The sequence below is a fragment of the Hippopotamus amphibius genome, chromosome 7, assembly GCF_030028045.1.
Source record: "Hippopotamus amphibius kiboko isolate mHipAmp2 chromosome 7, mHipAmp2.hap2, whole genome shotgun sequence".
Lineage (NCBI taxonomy): Eukaryota > Metazoa > Chordata > Mammalia > Artiodactyla > Hippopotamidae > Hippopotamus > Hippopotamus amphibius.
In genome coordinates, this window is record NC_080192.1 from 51,952,057 (window position 1) to 51,971,549 (window position 19,493).

At 43.4% G+C, this 19,493-nt stretch overlaps 1 protein-coding gene across 1 annotated transcript in view; it reads right to left on the reverse strand.

The window, feature by feature from the left end:
• Positions 1-19,259, reverse strand: part of RASSF3 (Ras association domain family member 3) — a 73,231-nt gene extending 53,972 nt beyond the window's left edge. The window contains exon 1 of the mRNA XM_057743138.1: positions 18,638-19,259. Within this exon, the coding sequence (XP_057599121.1) occupies positions 18,638-18,748 (111 nt within the window). The 5' untranslated portion in view covers positions 18,749-19,259. The remainder of the gene's footprint in view (positions 1-18,637) is intronic.
• Between the last annotated feature and the right edge of the window lie 234 nt (positions 19,260-19,493).

Consider the following 19,493-nt stretch of genomic DNA (forward strand, 5'->3'; position numbering starts at 1 on the left):
TCAACTTCTGGAACCCTCGTCTCTCCCATGGCAACTGCCCTATTTCTAGCCCTAATGACCTTCACCCAGGTTCCGGCAGTAGCCTTCCAGACAACAGCCCTGCCTCTCTCTCAACTCTGCCATAAACTGTTATTGTTTTCAAATGCACAGACCACAACATTCCTCCCTAAATGACACCTCCTTACGCAGGAAACAAAATCCAAAGTCCTCAGGCTGGCAAGCAAGGCTCTCTAGAGCCAGCAGCCTCCCTTTCTAGCCTTAACTCTCACCACACCCACAGGGTAACACCAGCTGCCCCACCCACAAAACCCGCGGTCGTCCACCAGCACCCCCTCTCCCCCCTCTGCAGATTTCTGCCCATGCCCCGCACCCATCCATGCAACCCCTCCTCCATCCAAGTCCATCTGCCACCAATTCAAACTCCGAGTCATCCTCTGTTGTATCACGTACATGTTTCCAGATGTCACTCCCTCCTCTCCAAGAAGCCACCTTTCTCAGCAATCCTCTTCCACTTACGGTCCAAATACCATTGCTTCCACCAGGAAGGCAGCCATCGCCTTCAACAATCCCCTCCCCTTCACCTGCATCCTCACTGAGCATACCCCTTCTTTCTACTCAAGCCTGTCATCTAAAAATGACGACACCCCAACAAGCTTCCTCGACCTATGGCCTCCTCACTTTATTACACTCTCCCCTCCTTCCCGGCCAAGTTTCATGGGGGCACAGCCTACATACACCCACTTTCCCCAGTCCTTCCACAGGTACTCACTCCTCCTCCCACTGCAGTCTGACTACCCCTCCAGTTCACTGAAGAGCCTCTCCTCCTGGTCTCCAGAAACCTCCTACTGGCTCTGCCCCAGTCCTTCTTGGCTTTTCTGCAGTACTTGTCCTACTGACTAAGCTCTTGTTTTTTTCAGTCAGCTCTTTTTTTTAAATTGAAGTATAGTTGATGTATATAATATTATATAAATTACAGACATACACTATAGAGATTCACACTATGGTTATACTCCATTTTTAAAGATTATACTCCAGTTATTGTAAAACACTGGCTATCTTCCCAGGGTTGTACAATATATCCTTATAGCTTATTTTATGCCTAATAGTTTGTACTTCTTACTCTCCTACTCCTATATTACCTCTCCCCTCTCCCTCTCCCCACTGGTAACCACTAGTTTGTTCTCTAGATCTGTGAGTCAGCTTCTTTTCTGTTATATTCACTAATTTGTTACGTTTTTTAGATTCCACATGTAAGTGATAACATACAGAATTTGTCTTTCTCTGTCTTATTTCACTTAGCATAACGCCCTCCAAGTCCACCCAACGTTGCTGCAAATGGCATTATTTCATACCTTTTAGTTTGGTGGGTTTTTGTTCTTTGGCTTTTTTTTGGCCACATCAAGCGGCACGTGGGATCTTAGTTCCCTGACCAGGGATTGAATTAGAGCCCCCTGCATTAGAAATACAGAGTCTTAACCACTGGAACACCAGGGAAGTCCCTCATTCCTTTTTATGGCTGAGTAATATTTCACAGTATATGTATACAACTCTTTTACCCATTCATCTGTTGTCGACACTTAGGTTGCTCGCATATCTTGGCTATTGTAAATAGTGCTGCTATGGACATTGGGATGCATTATCTTTTCGAATTAGTGTTTTTATTTTTTTCAGATATATACCCAGGAGTGGAATTGCTGGGTCACGTGGTAGTTTTATTTTTAGTTTTTTGAGGAACCTCCATACTGTTTTCCATAGTAGCTGCACCAATTTACATTTCCACCAATAGCATATGAAGGTTCTCTTTTTTCCACATCCTGCCAACACTTGTTATTGTGTGTTCTTTTTGATGACAGTCATTCTGACAGGTGTGAGGTGATATCTCACAGTGGTTTTCATCTGTATCTCCCTGATGATTAGCGATGCTGAACATCTTTCCATGCCAAGCTCTTGTTCTTGAGGCAGGCCCCCGCCTTGGCTCCCAGGACACCCACTCTCTCTGGGTTCATCCCTGACTCCTCTCTCACTGCCCAACACATTCAACACTACCAAATCTTCCCAAGTCGGCAACATCTCCATCCTGGCCCCTCCTCAACTTCATCCCCACTGTCACTGCCTTTATCACTGCCTTTATTCCTCCTGAATCATGAAACAGTCACTGGGGACTAGCTAGAACAGAATCCTGAGGCAGACATGACTGGATGTAACATGTTCTGATAGCTATAAAGAACAGTTCAGTGTTTCCAAGCAGCTTTTTAACTTTATATTTCAATCTTTTTTTTGGAAACATAAATTACACATCTGGGGTAATCTATTACTTTATAGTTCAGCCCACATTTTCCCTTTTGATCACTAAAATTATTAAAAATCAGTGAGTGTCTAAATGAATGGAATGCCACTGTGTAAATTCAGAGATACTTCAAATAATCTTTAATGACTAACATTTAGGATCTGGAGACTCAGTGCTTTACTTGCCACAAAATGCTAACATTTTAGTTCACAGAAACCATTCTGACTCGATACTCATTTTTATAAGGCCAACATTTCAAATTAAAACAAACACAAAATGTGAGCAGTTAACTAAATCACCATCTCTTCTATATTGTCACATCACGCATTTTCCAAACCGAAAATGCACCAAGAAACTGCAGGGATACTAGGATATGTTTAATGAAAAGAACAGTTGCTGCTAGAAAAATTATTGTTTTATGATTTCCATGGCTGAAAGCAAAACTTGATGTAATTACACATTTAAGCCTATTCCTTCTAGCTAAAAGAATAGCCAAAAACCTCAGACTCCTCAGGTTAAAAGGAACCACCCCACCTAGATTTTTATCACTGAATTATCAATAATCCCTCCAATGTTTAAAAGTCCAATTTTAAGGAAATATCTTTACCCATAGGTTCTTGCTGAAATAGTCCCTAACGTATATGTGAAATTAGAAACATATGAGAGGAAAGTTCTAAATAAACTGCCCAGATTAACAATAATCCTTCTCAGGAATTCCCTAGCAGTCCAGTGGTTACGATTCCACACTTTTACTGCCAAGGGCCCAGGTTCAATCCCTGATCCGGGAACTAAGATCCCACAAGCTGCGTGGCATGTCCAAAAAAAAAATCTTCTCTGGAAAGACAATGGCTCAGTAATGAACCAAGTTAATCATCACATTCATGAATCATTCGACACGGCATCTATGAAGCAGAAGTCCCCGAGCCCTCAAGAATTTTCATTTTTTTTTTGAGGTATACTTTCTTGTTCTTTTGTGTTCCCAGAGCTCAATTCCAAAATAACATTTTAATTAGCAATCTGTGTTTTGGAGGAATTTTCATTCTTGTCAGGACAGCAATACTTAAATATACTTGTAGCAATCAGAGGACAGGAGATTATAAGAAATGAGCCCTAAACTGGGTATTTTAGGATCAGAGAATGGAGAAGCTGGTTAAGGCACTCAACATAGAGTGTGGGCAAGAGGGTAGAAGCCTCTGGAAGCCTGGAATTTGGCTGTGTTGTATTAGACAACAGACTCTGACATTTCACAATAGGATTTAACTTGCTAAAAGAAGTTTTCAAGGAACATTTACCCAGCAAGGGTATGTGCAGTTGGAATAAAGGAGACACAAACAAACAAAAATTAAACTTTCCAAAGGAAATGAATATACTTCCTCACTCCCAAATGCTTCACCAGCCCATAAGCACACACGCTTAACGAGCACAGTGGCTCCTGTCCCAGCATTCTCGGCAGATGACTCTCATACACTCATCCTGCCCTGTCTTTGAGGAATGTGGCACTGTTGGTGGGCTCTGTCTTAAATAGTTCTTGACACAATATTTATAAATCCTGCAAAAGAACAATTAAGTGTTCCCTTAACTGCATGAAACCCATCTTTGTTGGCACTATACATGGATGAATTAAATACACCACAAAGGAATCCATTTCTTTCCCAAGGTGTTCCCTCTGCAGGAAAAGAAATAATTCTACATATTCGACTCATTTCTCAAACAACAATGACTAATCAATTCACTTAAATTCAACCCCACCCAACCAGATATGACGTAAGTTAGCTGTTTCCAAACTAATTCATTTGGCATCTCAATACATTTCGTGGAATCCCTTTCAAGCCTTATCCGTTACTTTCCCTCCAGTAAGGAATGAAGCTCTAGAATAAATCAACTGTTTGTTCCAGAACTGGACAGGGCCTTTGAGGAGGAAACTGAAGCTCCAAGTAGCTGGGTAACTCCCAAAGTTACCTCTGCTGTGTAACAAAGCGCAGGCCTAGGACGCCTCCACACCCCCAATCCAACGTACTTTCCATTTCACCTAAATGTCTCACTTTCATACGATACAGAATCTATTACCATTTATTCAGTAGTTTATTATTACTACTCTTGAAACCAAAAGAAATCGGTTTCACTATGTCACCCAACTTCTTTTTTTGATAATTCTGACATAAGTCTGATCAAACGACAATCAGGTGGTCAATCAACAAATATCAGCGGCCCCTCTCTGTGCCCTGTGTCAGGCCCCAAACTAACAATGAAGACACAGTGGTCAACTCGTGAAGTTTACAGACAGGAGAATCTGGAAGGCTTAAAACGAATGAACTGTACTCAGATTCCCTGATGCCTCCAACAATGAACCAGAATGTCGTCTTTTTCCAAAGCATCCGAGTGCTTCGTAAAGTAATTTAAATTGCTTAGATATAACTCTTCAGGTCCCCAAACACAAATCACCACTTTGTAGGTACAAACATACATACACGAATGAGATGGGGGAATAAATTCATTTTTCAACAACTATTTGTCAAGTGTTACCTCCAAAACTATGATAGGCTGAGAATTTATAATCAATTTATAAGAGATAAGATATATGTTAAAAATAGGAGAAATTTTTATAATAGTCTCTACACACACCTTTGATGCTGTCATACTTACAATTAGGTAACAATTTATTATCTAGGAATACTTTCCACACACACTTTCTCATTTAAAGATTTTCAAACTGATACTCAAGGAAGTTAAGGAACCTGCTGCAGCTCTCAGAAATGATCAATGACAGATCCAAAAGCAAGAGTCTCCCAATTCTAGACCTCTAGACTTTTCTACTGAACCACACTGTCTCATACTGTCTCCTTGGTAGGAGTAAAAGTTCCTACCAAATTGTTTTAAACTGATAATGATTAATATTAATTCATTAAACATGTACTAACACTGTTCCAAGTCTTTTATACGAATTGATATTATTTACGAGTACATCAGTAATACTACAGCTCAGTCAAATCAGAAGTTTTTAAAGTGTTTAAAATTCTTCACAACAGCATTCAGAATTAATATAAAGCCACTTTCAGACGGCCAATTTATTGTTGGGAGGGGAGGCTGGGGGCAAAGAGGGAATAGCAAACCCCAGGAGGCTCACATGGCCAAAAGGAAGAGGTTTCCCACCAGATTCCAAAACTCATACCACTTTCACAGAGTATAAGTGACCTCTGAAGAGTTAGCCAAACTGATCACATGACTCACTGAGCTTCTTTCATGCCTGCATTCAAATTGTGCATAAGCAAGCTTGTTTCCAAACAGTGGATGTGTCCAGCAAAGCTGAAATGCCTTAGCGAGGAGACACACTCTGTAGGTGGGAAGCCAGCCACAGCGCATGGACAGGGTCTCTGACAGCAGCCACAGCCATCGCCCCTGCAGCACGTTACAAAGTTCACATCAATTACCTCACTTGATTCAACCTTATGAAAACCAGAAATAAGACAGTGACTAAGTCCCTAAACAATGAGCACAAGGCGATTTAGACCTTCTGGAGGAAAAAGGAAAGCCCCCAGGAAGAAGCGGAATTTGTCACCGGGTCAAGCCAGCAGCCTCGAGCAAAACTGCGGCTAAAATCCTGCACTCAGAGGCAGATCAGACAGAGAGAACAGAGGAAGTTGAAAAGAAAAAAGCTTTCTTACAATGTGTTAACTTTTACATAAAGGTTTGGGCAAAAGAACCCCACTTTCATATGCCTGCTCATTCTCTTTCCACCGGGATGGCTTGCTTTAAAGGAGAAAGAAGTGGGTGAAGACTCTGATAGGTGGCCTCAGGCTTGGTCAGGAGGAACCAGGCCCTTTACCAGGAAACAAAGGCACCACAGTGATACGGAAGAGGGGGAAAAAGAAGAAAAGAAAAAGAAAATTAAGCCTCCAGGAACGACTGAAGCTCCTTCCTGATTAATTATACTGAGATTCCCAATTCACTTTGGTCCATAAAGTCAGAGACGCAACCTAACTTCCTGCTGTCTTTCATTCTTTGGCTCGATTATTAGGTTCACTTCAAATCTCTCAACACTGTCAGTTCTCCATTCAATCAGGACACTCCAAGTACCTGATTATATAGAACCTTTCAAAAATAACGATGGCTAATATTTATTACTGCTTATTATGCACCAGGTATGTTACTACTTCACAGATGAAGAAACTGAGGCTTAAAAGGTGCAATGACTTGCCCAAGACAATGCAGCTAGCAATGATTTAATTCAGACGGCTTCACACAACTACTTGCAATCAGCTAATCAAGAACGTACCAACTCTGGGCTTCCTAGGTGGCGCAGTGCTTAAGAATCCGCCTGCCAATTCAAGGGACACAGGTTCGAGCCCTGCTCCAGGAAGATCCCACATGCCGCGGAGCAACTGAGCCCATGCACCACAACTATTGAGACTGCGCTTTAGAGCCCATAAACCACAACTATTGAGCCCATGTGCTGCAACTACTGAAGCCCACACACCTAGAGCCCGTGCTCCGCAACAAGAGAAGCCCCAGCAATGAGGAGCCCGTGCACCACAACGAAGAGTAGCCCCCACCCACCGCAACTAAAGAAAGCCCGCGCACAGAAAAAAAAGACCCAACACGGCCAATAAAATAAACAACAACAACAAAAAGAACGTACCAACCCTGATGAACCCAGTGGCAGGGCAAGAATAAAGCCCCAGATGTAGAGAACGGACTTGAGGACACGGGGGTAAGGGGAAGCTGGACGAAGTGAGAGAGTAGCACTGACATATGTACACTACCAAATGTAAAATAGATAGCTAGTGGGAAGCTGCTGAATAGTACAGGGAGATAAGCTCAGTGCTTGGTGACAAACTAGAGGGGTGGGATGGGGGGGATGGGGGTGAATGGGAGGGAGGCTCAAGAGGAATGGGATATGGAAATATATGTATAAACAGCTGATTCACTTTGTTGTACAGCAGAAACTGGCACAACAGTGTAAAGCAATTATATTCCAATAAAGATGTAAAGGAAAAAAAAGTACCACCCTTTTAACCCACAACAAAATCCAGTCCTTTTTTTTTATAGTAATAGCTTCACCTGAAAAAAAATCAAGATCCATTTTATTTTTTCTTCTTATAGAGATTGATTTTTTTTTAATTGAAGTATAGTTGATATACAATATATAAGTTACAGGTGTACAAGACTGATTCACCATTTTTAAAGGTTATATACTCCATTTATAGTTATATTAGCTACGTTCCCTGTGTTGTACAATATATCCTTGTAGCTTATTTTATACGTAATAGTTTGTACCTCTTTACTCCCTACCCCTGTTTTGCCCCTCCCCCTCAAAATCCATTTTAATTAAAACTGCACGGGAACTAGCACAGTGAGAATGGATTTCAAGTTGATTTGCTGCTATTGGTGCTAGGTTTGCCTTTTTGAAAGGTACTCCTCCTTCTATACGAACTACCTCCAAATCCTCTCCACCAAATGGCAGGAATAATTATGTTTTGGGTACAGTTCACAAAACAAATTTCCTCTAGCACAGATCCACAGGACAGTCAAGGATCCAAGCACCACACTCATGCCAGCCAACAGGACTGCATGCCCAAGGCAGACCATTAGGAAAAGCAAGAAAGGAATTCACAAACCTCACAAAGATCTGAAAGGGCAGTACTTCCCCCCAAAGGAAAACTGGCAAGAAAAAGCAATCCACAAGCCCGTTTAAACAAACAGAAATAGGCCTTAAACAGACAAAAGTAATATTATTGTTTCTTTAAGCCACCTACATAATATTTACATTTTCCCATAGCTGGGAAATCACTGACTACAGTCAAGTAACCCCTGGATTCACCTCTGCCATGCTATTAAACCTGGATTTGCTTAAGGTCTAAACCAACAAAACTTCTGTTTTATTTCTCATCTCAAAGCTCCACTGAAATTAGAGTCCAAATAAACCAAATGAATCTTAATTCCCTTGGAAAGCTCCTTTAACTGTAAAACATTATGGAATGTTAAACTGCATTTTAGTATTGCTATTTTTTTTCTCCTATGTAATGCATCTAGCTATGTTTTCTATTTTCATAAAAATCTTTTGGTTTTTGTTTGTTTTGCTGTTTGAGAACTATATTAGACACACATAAGTTTCTATGACCTAACTGGCAAAATATCAAAAAATATTCCTCAAAACAAGCATCTGTGGGAAATTTTCAGGGTAAATTTGAATTGTCTATGAACATGAGGATTGAAGGAGAGTTCATGATCCATCTAAAGTCAGAAATAACTCTTCAGATCCTTTTAAAAGATTCACTTAATTAAAATACTCTGAAAGAAGGAAAAAATTAAATGAGAGCAAACAAGCAGTTAATCAGATTAAGCAACAATTTTGGATACAGGTGAACCTTAAAGTAGACTGTGGGGACAGATTCCACCTAACTGTAATTTTTCAACCACAGACAGTAAGTTTATGAGTAAACAGCATAAAAATTCTCTTTTGTAGGTGGGGTTTTTACTAGTTTGTCCCAAACTTTTTTCAGTTCCCAGTATATTTATAAGAGAACTTAGATTCCTCCAACTTCTACCACAGTGGTTGGAAAACTGAAGCTAAATTTATTGAAATTCAAACATAAACAGGCACTCCCAGTCACCCTTTTTCACGTGGTTAGTAAAAGACACGTCATCCAGCTCCCCACCCTCTATATTCCACAGTGTATTCACAGGACGCTGAGGCTGTCTTAGTAATGCCTTTTCCCATGTTGTAATTATAGGAGTAAAAAGAATTTTGCTCTGAGTTTCAGTGATGTCAGCCTGAAACACATTCTAAAGTATTTCAAAAGGTCAGAATATGCAACCACCCCTTTGGTATAAACAAAGTCAAAAATAACCTGAAGTTCAGCTGACCACAAAAAAGGGGAAGCATCTACCCAGCTAAACAGGCATGAGACTCAACAAGCAATGTTCTCAAGATTTCCACCTGCCCAGCACATGGTCAAAGGCCATGAACATCACGCATGCCAAAAGGAAGATCCACTCGGCAGTAGAAAAATACTAAATTCACCGTTTTGTTTTGTGGTTTGTTTTTTTCTGGCCCACACCGCACAGCATGTGGGATCTTAGTTCCTGGACCAGGGACTGAACCTGTGCCCCCAGCAGTGCTGCAGTGGAAGAGGGGGTCTTAACCACTGGGCCACCAGGGAAGTCCCTAAATTCACTGTTAAAAGAATGTAAATTAAATAACAATGAGGTGCCTTTACGAAGTTTTTTCTCTATCTTAATGTGTACATCCAGTGGAGCTGAGGCTGCAGTGAAATGAGATAAAAATAAAAATAGTCTTAAATTGACAATAAATAACTAGAGCCACAAAATAGTTACACCCTCATGCTCAGTAAATTCTACTTTGTACATCTAGCCTTAAAAAAAAAAAAAAGGAAAAAAAAATCCATAAATGGTAAAGGTTTCTTGCTCTTGTTCAAGAGGTTTCTTGCTACAGTGTTATGTATAGTAGCAAAAATTAGAAACATCCATGTTTCCCTTATTTCAGGAATAACACCCTACTCAGTAAAACACAATGTGGACATCAAAATGACCGCTGAAATCACGCAGCAATATCTCATAATTCTAAGTTTCAATAGCAGGATTCAAATCTATCAGCACAGTTTCCCTCAAAAAATTAAAAACTGAATTATCATGATTCAGCAACGTCACTTCTGGGAATATATCTGAAATAACTGAAAGCAGGGTCTCTAGGAGACATCTGTTCATTCATGTTCACAACAGCAATATTCACAACAGCCAAAAGGTGGAAGCAGCTCAAATGTCCATCAATTGACTAATGGATAAACAAAATGAGGTATATATATATACAATGGAATATTTTTCAGACTTAAAGGAAGGAAATTCTGACACATGGATGACCCTTAAGGACCTTATGCTAAGTGAAACAAGCCAATCACAAAACGACAAATACTGTATGATATCACTTATGATAAATACACAGAAACAAAAAGTAGAATGCTGGTTGCCAGGAGCTGGCCAGGAGGAGAAAAGGGGAATTGTGGTTTAATGAGGACAGAGTTTCAGTTTCCAAAATGAAAAAGTTCTGGCAATTGGATACACAACAATGTAAATGTGCTTAACACCACTGAACACTTAAAAATGGTTCAGATGGCAAATTTTATGTTACCTGTATTAAACCACAATTTTCCTTTTTATTTTCTGGGCCATGCCGCGCAGCTCGTGGAATCTTAGTTCCACAACCAGGGATTGAACTTGGGCCCTCCACAGTAAACCCACAGAGTCCTAACCATTGGACTGCCTGGGAATTCCCAAGCCACAGTTTTTAAAAACGACAGTATGGTATGATTATATACGTGCAAAACATAAAAATGAAAAAACCTAGAAAACAATTCTACAAAATATTTATATATATTAATATCTGTGATGTGATTTTACAGCACTATTTAAAAAATTTAAGAATGTACTGCTCTAGATACCCATAAAATTTTAAAATCTTCCCAGTACAAATGGCATGTGTATGAGAAATTACTCATTTTTTCAGCATATATGAAACAAAGATGGAGCCAAGTTTTGAACTAAGATCTTGCCCTTTACCATGGATAAGAGTTGATCTAACTAAACTGCATGACAGAACTTCCCTGGTGGTGAAGTAGTTGAGAATCCACCTGCCAACGCAGGGCCCAAGGGTTCGATCCATGGTCCAGGAAGATTCCACATGCCGCAGAGCAACTAAGCCCGTGTGCCACACCTACTGAAGCCCGTGTACCTAGAGCCGGTGCTCCGCAACAAAGAGAAGCCATTGCAATGAGAAGCCCTCGCACTGCAAGAGTAGCCCCCGCTCACCGCAACTAGAGAAAGCCTGAGTGCAGCAACGAAGACCCAACACAGCCAAAAATAAATAAACTTATAAAAAAAATAAACTGCATGAGAGCAGGTCTCAATCTAGTTTGTTCACTGAATCCCTAGCACAGTCTAGGCCATTGTGACTATTCAATAAACACTTGGGAAATGAATTCATAAAACTTTCACAATACAAACACACACACACACACACACACACACACATTTTGCCCAACCTGTATTAATTTCATGAAAACACTTCGCCAATTACATTCTAAATCTCTTAAATCTAAGATCTTCTAAATTTATTCCTCTGGTCTCCAACTCCCCAACTCATCCCTTTTTTTCCTCTAATTATCTCACTTTGTTTAGTATCTGGCAAAAGAACTGAGTGTTGCAATATATAATTAGTAAATTATTTTAGCTGATGAAATCATGTAGCAGCAGTGAGCAATTAGTCTATAAAATGCAGATTACTGTGGCTGTTTTAATATTCTATGAAAGAATGAGCCCTCTTCCTCTGTACACTGAAGGCAGAATTGCAGCTAGAATGCCATTAGGATGGTTTTCTCCTATTCGCTCATAAGTTAAAAAAAAAAAGGAAGTCCCCCACACAAAAGTTTCACAACCTCAAAATGCTCGTACATGTGACCCAAGCTAGGCTGAGAAGAAACTATACCAAACAGCAAAGGACAAGTTCCTCTTCACGAATAAAAATCTTCCCAGTGGGCCTGGCTGGTACCACATCCATTCATCTGCAGCCAACTAGAGGATGGAGATTCATACTCCTGGCAAGAGTTAGCAGTTGTGCTTTTGCAAACAGCATTGTCCAACAGAGGGATAATGCAAGCCACTAATTTAAAGCTTCCCAATAGCCATGTTAAACAATAAACAGGTAAAAATTAAGTTTTATTTAACTCAATATACAGAAAGTATTATTTCAACACGTAATCAATATTAAAAAATTATTGTGATATATTTTATATTCTCTTTCCTTTGTCTTGGAAATCCAGCATGTATCTCTCAGCCTTGCAGCCTCTCGCAAATCAGGCTCGCCACATTTCACATGCTCAGCAGCCATATGTGGCTAGTAACTACCCTATGCGGACAGCACAGTTTAGAATGATGGTCACTTCTATTTTGTGACATTTTTACATTTACTTCACATTTTAACCTTTTTTTATGGGCTTTGACACCTCTTTCCTAGTATGTATCTGGGCCCTCTCCATTAAAAATATATATATAACAAGGAAACAAAAACCATTCCAACTAGCTACTGAGAGCCAAACTATAACTAACTATAGGATGATTATGTTTCTACTTGAACACAGTCATCTACAAGTTTAGGACAGATGTCAACAGAGAAATGTGGCCTGTTTTACAGGGATACACATCTCAGCCAACATTTCCATCTAAATGTTGGAATTTACATCTAGATGTAATAGCCTTACCAGACTTTGCACAATAGGGGTGTTCCTGAAAAACTGTGAACAGTTAAAAGTTTCCTTTTACTAAAGGAGCAAGCTCTTTAAAGAAAAATGAGAGATGTTTTAATTTGTCTATTTGATAAGCTTTTTAAAAATTACTGAGGCTAGGGACATTATTTTTTCACTGCTCTATCTTGGGCGGGGGCAGGGGGAACAACACACACGGTTCCTCCTTACATGTCACCTTCTCAGAAGTCTTTATTTTCATTTTTTATTTTTTTGGCTGCATTGGGTCTTCATTGCAGCGCACAGCACACGGGCTTTCTCTAGTTGTGGCGAGCAAGGGCTACTCTGTTGCTGTGCATGGGCTTCTCACTGTGGTGGCTTTTCTCGTTGCGGAGCACGTACTCTAGGCACATGGGCTGCAGTAGTTGTGGCATGCAGGCTCAGTAACTGTGGCACGTGGGCTCTAGAGTGCAGGCTCAGTAATTGTGGCGCACAGGCTTAGTTGCTCTGTGGCATGTGGAATCTTTCCAGACCAGGGATCAAATCTGTGTCCCCTGCACTGGCAGGCAGGTTCTTAACCACTGCGGCACCAGGGAAGTCCCTCAGAGAAGTCTTAAATCACCTGAATCACCAATCCAAAGCAGGCACCCCTCCCCTCAGCTCTTTCCATTCATAGCAAAAATAAATTGTTTGCAAAAAAAAAACTCAATTGTTGCATGAATGAATGAGTGGCTTTCTTAAAATAAGGGGAAGATAGAGTTATATCTAAACTAGAAGTAACGGATATACCAATATGACCCACTTTTAAATGACTAAGATACTGTGGAGGCTTATGGTCTAGTCAGGAGAGGGAGGAAACTGTGTAGATTTGTGTATAAAGGAGAAAACTCATAGTACCAAGTACTGGGACTTCCACCCAAAATAATGAGTAGGCTTCCATTCATTCAAGTGCCTACTAAGTACAGGGGATTTATTTTAGACCCTGCGTAAACATGCTAGTCTCTGTCCTAAACAAAATATGATAACAAATTGTAATTTTTGCTATGAAGGGACAGAGCAGAGGATTTTAAGAGGGAAAGGCGCCTACCTCAGATTGGCGGTTCAGGAAGACGTCTCTGAGAAGGTGACATGTACGCTGACAAGGGAAGAGGAACTAATGCAAGCAATTCCAGGCCCAGGTTCTGTGATGGGGAATAACTTGGATCCTGAAGGGAACTGAAAAAGGCTAAAAAGACTAGGGTCCTAGTTACCTGCTGTTATTTAAAAGTTGCTGCATCAGAGAGCGAACAATAAGCTGGGCCTTGTTATATCTAGCATATATAATATAGGCAACACTTGCTTAGCCAGAATAAAACCTCCCACCGGGCAACATATATATGAGCTCTTCAATGAGACAGGGACGCAGGGGGCCAAGTTAGCCAAGATGTACCTTTGTATCCAATGCTGTCTTTCACCATCCCTTCCAAAGAGGGGCCCGGCTAGCCAACGACCCTGGGACAAATGAGACGCAGAAAGCAAGCCTCCAACTGGGGCCTTTATCACAAGGCAACTATTTATGTGGGAAGCTGGGAGTAAGCAAGAGCTGACGCTCGGGGCCAGAAGCTGGTGATCAGGCCACACTAGAAAGCATTTGGTCAGCCTCGTCTTTTTGTCCCAGAAAATGAATGTTTACAGTATGACATGCACTGACTGCCAAAGGACGTCTAAAAAGAATAACCACATTACTGGATATTTTTAGCTTTTCTTTTCGTAAATGTTGTGTGTCATTGCTTTCCAAATAATTCCAAATCTTGCAAGTTAGCCAGAAGAAGAAATGAGGCAGAGAGTATATTATCCATGTATGCGGGTGTGTAAGATTGGTGACTAATTGTCTTTGGAAATTCAGTTAAAGGAATGTGTCTTTGTGAGTCCTGCTCACACAAACACAAAATTCCAATGGATTAACACTGTGCAAGAACATAATATATCAGACACGGTGAAGAGAGATGCACATGACCGTGCACCCGGCAAAACTGACTGCTGGGAATGTTTCTATTCAGTAACACAGGGATTCAATGTTAGTATAAGCAGTTTAACCAAAATGCCTTTGATGTTGTAAACCATTATTCTTTGCACCGCCACCCCTGGCCATCTATCGCCAAAACTTCTAATGGAAACACTGAATAAAATAGTGCAACTCATTACTGTTGATTCTTGCAATAAGACAGAACCAGAGAACCACAAAAATATTTAAATTATAACAAGGAAAAAAACCCATGGGCGAACTTGAGACCTGTTACGTGGAGTATCACAGGCTTGCCTTATTAAACCATTCTCCAGTTTAACTTTTTTAAAAGCATGGATGGTTCAGATGACAATTTCAAGTTCTTCAAGGCTTCTCAACTATTCTAAGCAAACACAGTGTCATTTCTTATTCCTATTATCTACCCGAGGCTCAAGAAGAAAAGTGATCACCTTAGCTTACAGAAAAAGCAGAATAAGACAAGCTGACAGATTATATTAATAATTTTAGTCCATTTCTACCCTTGGAAGGCTGAATGTAGAAAAGGAAAAGACTGTTGACATTCTTGGTTCTGCACAAAACAAAATGGTGAATTCAAAAGTATGAATTATGAACACTGTAATGAAGATACATGAAGGACAGGGTGTCAAAATGTTAAGAAACTTCTAAATTATAGATTCCATTTTGCAAAAGGAAAATGGAATGTTAAAATTACTTTAGGGACTTCCCTGGCGGTCCAGTGGTTAAGCCTCTGCGCTTCCACTGCAGGTGGCTCAGGTTCGAGCCCTGGTTGGGGAGCTAACGTGCATGGGATCCTGCATGCGCTGCAGCCAAAAATGAGAAAACAAACAAACAAAAAAATTACTTTTATAGCCAAGAAGCAGCAAAAAGGAGACTGGAATGTGAGTCAGGAAAACGAGTTCCGCCTTTCCCCTACCTAAGTGTAGGTCTTTGAAGAACCACTTAACAGGGCCTAACTTTTCATCAGGTTAATGCTGCAGAGGATTCTGGGGAGAATCATGAGACAGGGCACACTGAAAACCCATAAAGAGCCAACAATTATCAAACCAGGAAAGCATTCGTCCATTCAACCAATATTCCCTGACAGAGGCCCTGGGATGTAGCAGTAAGCATGACATTCAAACCACCACCAAAAGGCCACATGTTCATTGCCTTTAGAGCTTTCAGACTAGTTTTTTAATTAAGCCTTTTCCTTTTTTTTTTTTCCTTGAAGAGGGCACCAATGTAAAATAAGAAAGAAAATGATAATATTTTTGTTATTCTTGGAGAAAGAAAGAAGTTGGGCTATGTTCCGTTGGCTGGCAAGAGAAGAAAGAAATTTCTCACCCTCCCTCCCGCTTTCTCCCCATCCTGCATTTACCACAAACATCTTGCTTTCTCTGGATAGTTTCAAGAGTTCTAGTAACCACATTTTCCTGGCTTTTCCACCAGGTGGTACAGCACCAAAAAAATCACTATTATCAAGAATAGATCCTTCTGGCAACACTTCTCTTTCCACCTCTCTAAAGAAAAGATAAATTTCACTTCTACACCATTTGTCAGAAGTGCCTACCTAATTCTTAAAATCACCGGCATAAAAAATGAAAAAAGTCTTATCTAACCTTGGGTAAAAGAAATGTTCTGTATTAGAGTGCCTTGCTTTAAATTTATGATGTTTTACTTCCTCAACTCACAAATTTTATCAGGAATTTAACAGACTTACTGTTATATAAAGCAAAATGCCAACAAAAATTCAGTTAGAACACCTCCAACTGGCAAATAAGTCCTCTAACTCAGCACCCTGCATGTGTTATGTCAGAAGGGGAAATATCCAAGCAATAAAGTTTCGGAATATACTCTGAAGCTCTTTTCAGCTAAGATCTAGGTCTTACTGTCCTGATTTTCAGCACAATCTTCAAAATACATACTGATGTTAGACCAATTCTAAACACTAAATAAGCAATATTAAATGAGTATAATATATATACTAGATGAATATTACATAAGTTAATGAGTACCACATAGAAACACTGTATGTGTATAAAACCAGAAAAATTATTTTTACTTTTAAAGCACTAAAGCATTTTCACACAAGTTCAACCTGGATACTCTGGCCCTTGTCAAGGAGCTTCTCACACCTGGAGAATTCAAGACCGGCTAGTTTTTTTGATACTAGTCACCCCTGGAATAGACTTCAAACTAGCACAACCATCTCTGACAATCTCTACTTAAAGTGTCAAATGGTGACAGCAACATAAGCAGAAAGAGAAAACACAAAGAAGAGAAGGGAAAAAAAGGGAGAGTCCAAGAAAGAAAGAGAAAAGCAAAGTGAAAAAAGCACAAGGAAATGCAATTCTTCTACGAATGACTGGAGAGGGCGAGTATTTCTGACGTCCAAACTTCACAGCAAACTCCTGTCATTAGAATACACGTCACTACAAATAAGATTTCACTTGCTGTGGACTGAACGTTTGTGCCCTCCCCCACCCCAATTCACATGAGGAAGCCCTGATGTGATAGGATTTGGACGTGGGGCCTTTGGGAGGTAATCAGGTCTTGAGGGTGGCCCCCACAATGGGACGACTGTTCTTTTAAGGGGGAGAGAGGGAGACCTTTCTCAGGGTGGGTACACTGCCAGAAGTCTGCTGTCTGCAAGCCAGGAAGGGGCCCTCATCAGAACCCAACATGCTGGCACCCACATCTCAGACCTCTAGCCTCTAGAACCCTCAGAAAAAGATACTTGTTTAAATCACCTAGCTTATGGCATTTGTTTCAGCAGCCTCAGGTTAAAGTGACTAGTAAATAGTATGGCCTTAAGCCTTCGAAACAATAAAGAGCGGAGGCCTACTGAACCAGAACTTCACTTGGGCTCCCCTACTGCTGAATAAGGGCACCTGACTTCACTCTTGCCCTTCCCTATCCCCTCTCCTCCTTCTGGTTTGGAAGTGAAAAGGTTCAAAAGACTAAAACTTCCGAATCTCAACAAGAAATGTGACCTCATAAAGTGGTTAAATAAACTTAAAAGGTCTGGCAAGGAAACCCTGACGTGTTACTTTGGCCTCACCCCTCCCACAAGTCATCACCCGGCCCTGAACGACTTTCCTTGCTTCTGGTCTCCAGAACTACGTCTGATGGCAATGTTTGGAGCGCGCCTGCTGTTTTTTAAGAACTACCAATTTGTTCCATCCCAGCCTTCTTTCATCCGAGACGAGCACGTCTGGGTTGGCAGGGCTTCCTCGGTGTGGCTCCCAGGGCCAGGAGGCCGCGAGGTTCAAGCACCAGACTCAGAAGTCAGCCCAAGTGTCCCGTTTCGGAGGAAACTCCCTTAAAGACACGGTCACGGTCGGCGAAACCGGCCCAAGTCCCCTTCCCATCTTCCCCAAGTCTTGCTTCCCACGACTTCCTCCAAAAAAGGAAGAAAGCGGCGAAAGGCTCGGCGGTCGCCGGCTGATCCCACCTAGCACCGGAACTTGTTTGCAAAACATTCGAGGCACCTATCAACTTGACTTTGCTGGAAACGCACGACCCTGCCTCCGGCTACCAAGATTCAACGAGCGCCTGCTCCGGTCAGGCCCCGCGGTTCCCTCCGCGTCCCCCACCCACCCCGCCACGAGAGGCGCCTGCCGGGGAGGCCGGGTCCCCACGTCCCCTCCCGGCTGTCACACGGCCCCCAAGGCCCTCGGGGGCCACAGGCCAGTGAACGGGCTAATAGTGGGGGCCAGTGTGAGGACGCGAGGGGGCGCAGGGGACACGCGGGGAGTGGCCGGGGGACGCCTCCTGGCTCTCAGAACCGCTCCCCGGCCGCCGGCCGCCCGAGGCGGAGCGCAGAGGCCATCTGGCGCGCCAGGCAGCAGCGAGCCCGCCGCCTCCCCGCCCTTCCTCCGGCTCCCCTCCCCAGGGCGCCCGCAGGCACCAGCCAGGCGCTACCCCGCAATCCGCAAAGACAGATGCCTCCTCTCGGAGGACTCCTCCTCCTTGCTCGCGAGCATCCCCCGCGCGCCCCGCGGCCACACGCGGAGCTGGGGTCCCGCCGCGCCGGGACTCCCCGGGAGCGACCGAGCGCCGGCCACAGAGCCTACCCCGCACGCCACTCACTTGCTCGCCGGCGCGGGGCTTGCCCTGGGGCGCTCTCCTGAAGAAGGAGGTCCTGGCGGTGAAGAAGAAGTCCTCGGCGTCCTCCTCCAGGCTGCTGTAGCCGCTGCTCATGCTGCTGGTCCCGTCGCGCGGGGCCGCCTCCCCGGGGCGCCAGCGGCCAGGCAGGGGGTGCCGCGCCCGCCCGCCCCGCGAGGTTCCCGGCGCGCGGCCCCGAGCCGGCGGCGCGCCGTCCTGCTGCAGCTGCGGCCGCCGCTCAACCCGGCCGTCCGGGCCCCTCCCTTCGCCTCCCGGCTGCGCCGCCCGGCTCCCGGCGCGGCTGGGGCCCCGAAGCTCCCAGCGACCCCGCCCCCGGGCCCCGCCCCCCGAGGCCGGGACGCTCCCCGCGCGGGCTGGAAGGTCCCCGCGCGGCCGCAGGTGGGGCGGCGCCGACGGCCGGGTCCGCGCCTGCTGCTCCTCCCTGGCAGTGCTTGGGGAACCCCGGGAGCCCCGGCTCGGATGGTCGCTTCCCCAGCCTCCCGGAAACTGCCAGTTCCTCGGAGATCGGCCCCCCCGCCCCCGCCCGGCTCGCTCGGGCTTGGGGGAGGGCCCAGGCCGAGCAGGGAACTGTCCCCGCGGTCCCCGCCCTGCTCGCCCCTCCCGGGGTCCGGCGGGCCGCAGTGGAGGTTGCCCGGCCGAGGGACACCCCCGCCCCCACCAGCCCCTCAGGCGTCCTGCAGCCGTTTCGCCCGGTCCTGAACTCCGGCAGTTCGGCCCTCCAGGGGGGTTAAAAGTTAGCTGAGACGAAAGGGGAGGTAACGACTGAGTGGAGTTTATTCAAATGAAAACATCCTTTCCGGAAATTCAGTTGAGCTTCGGT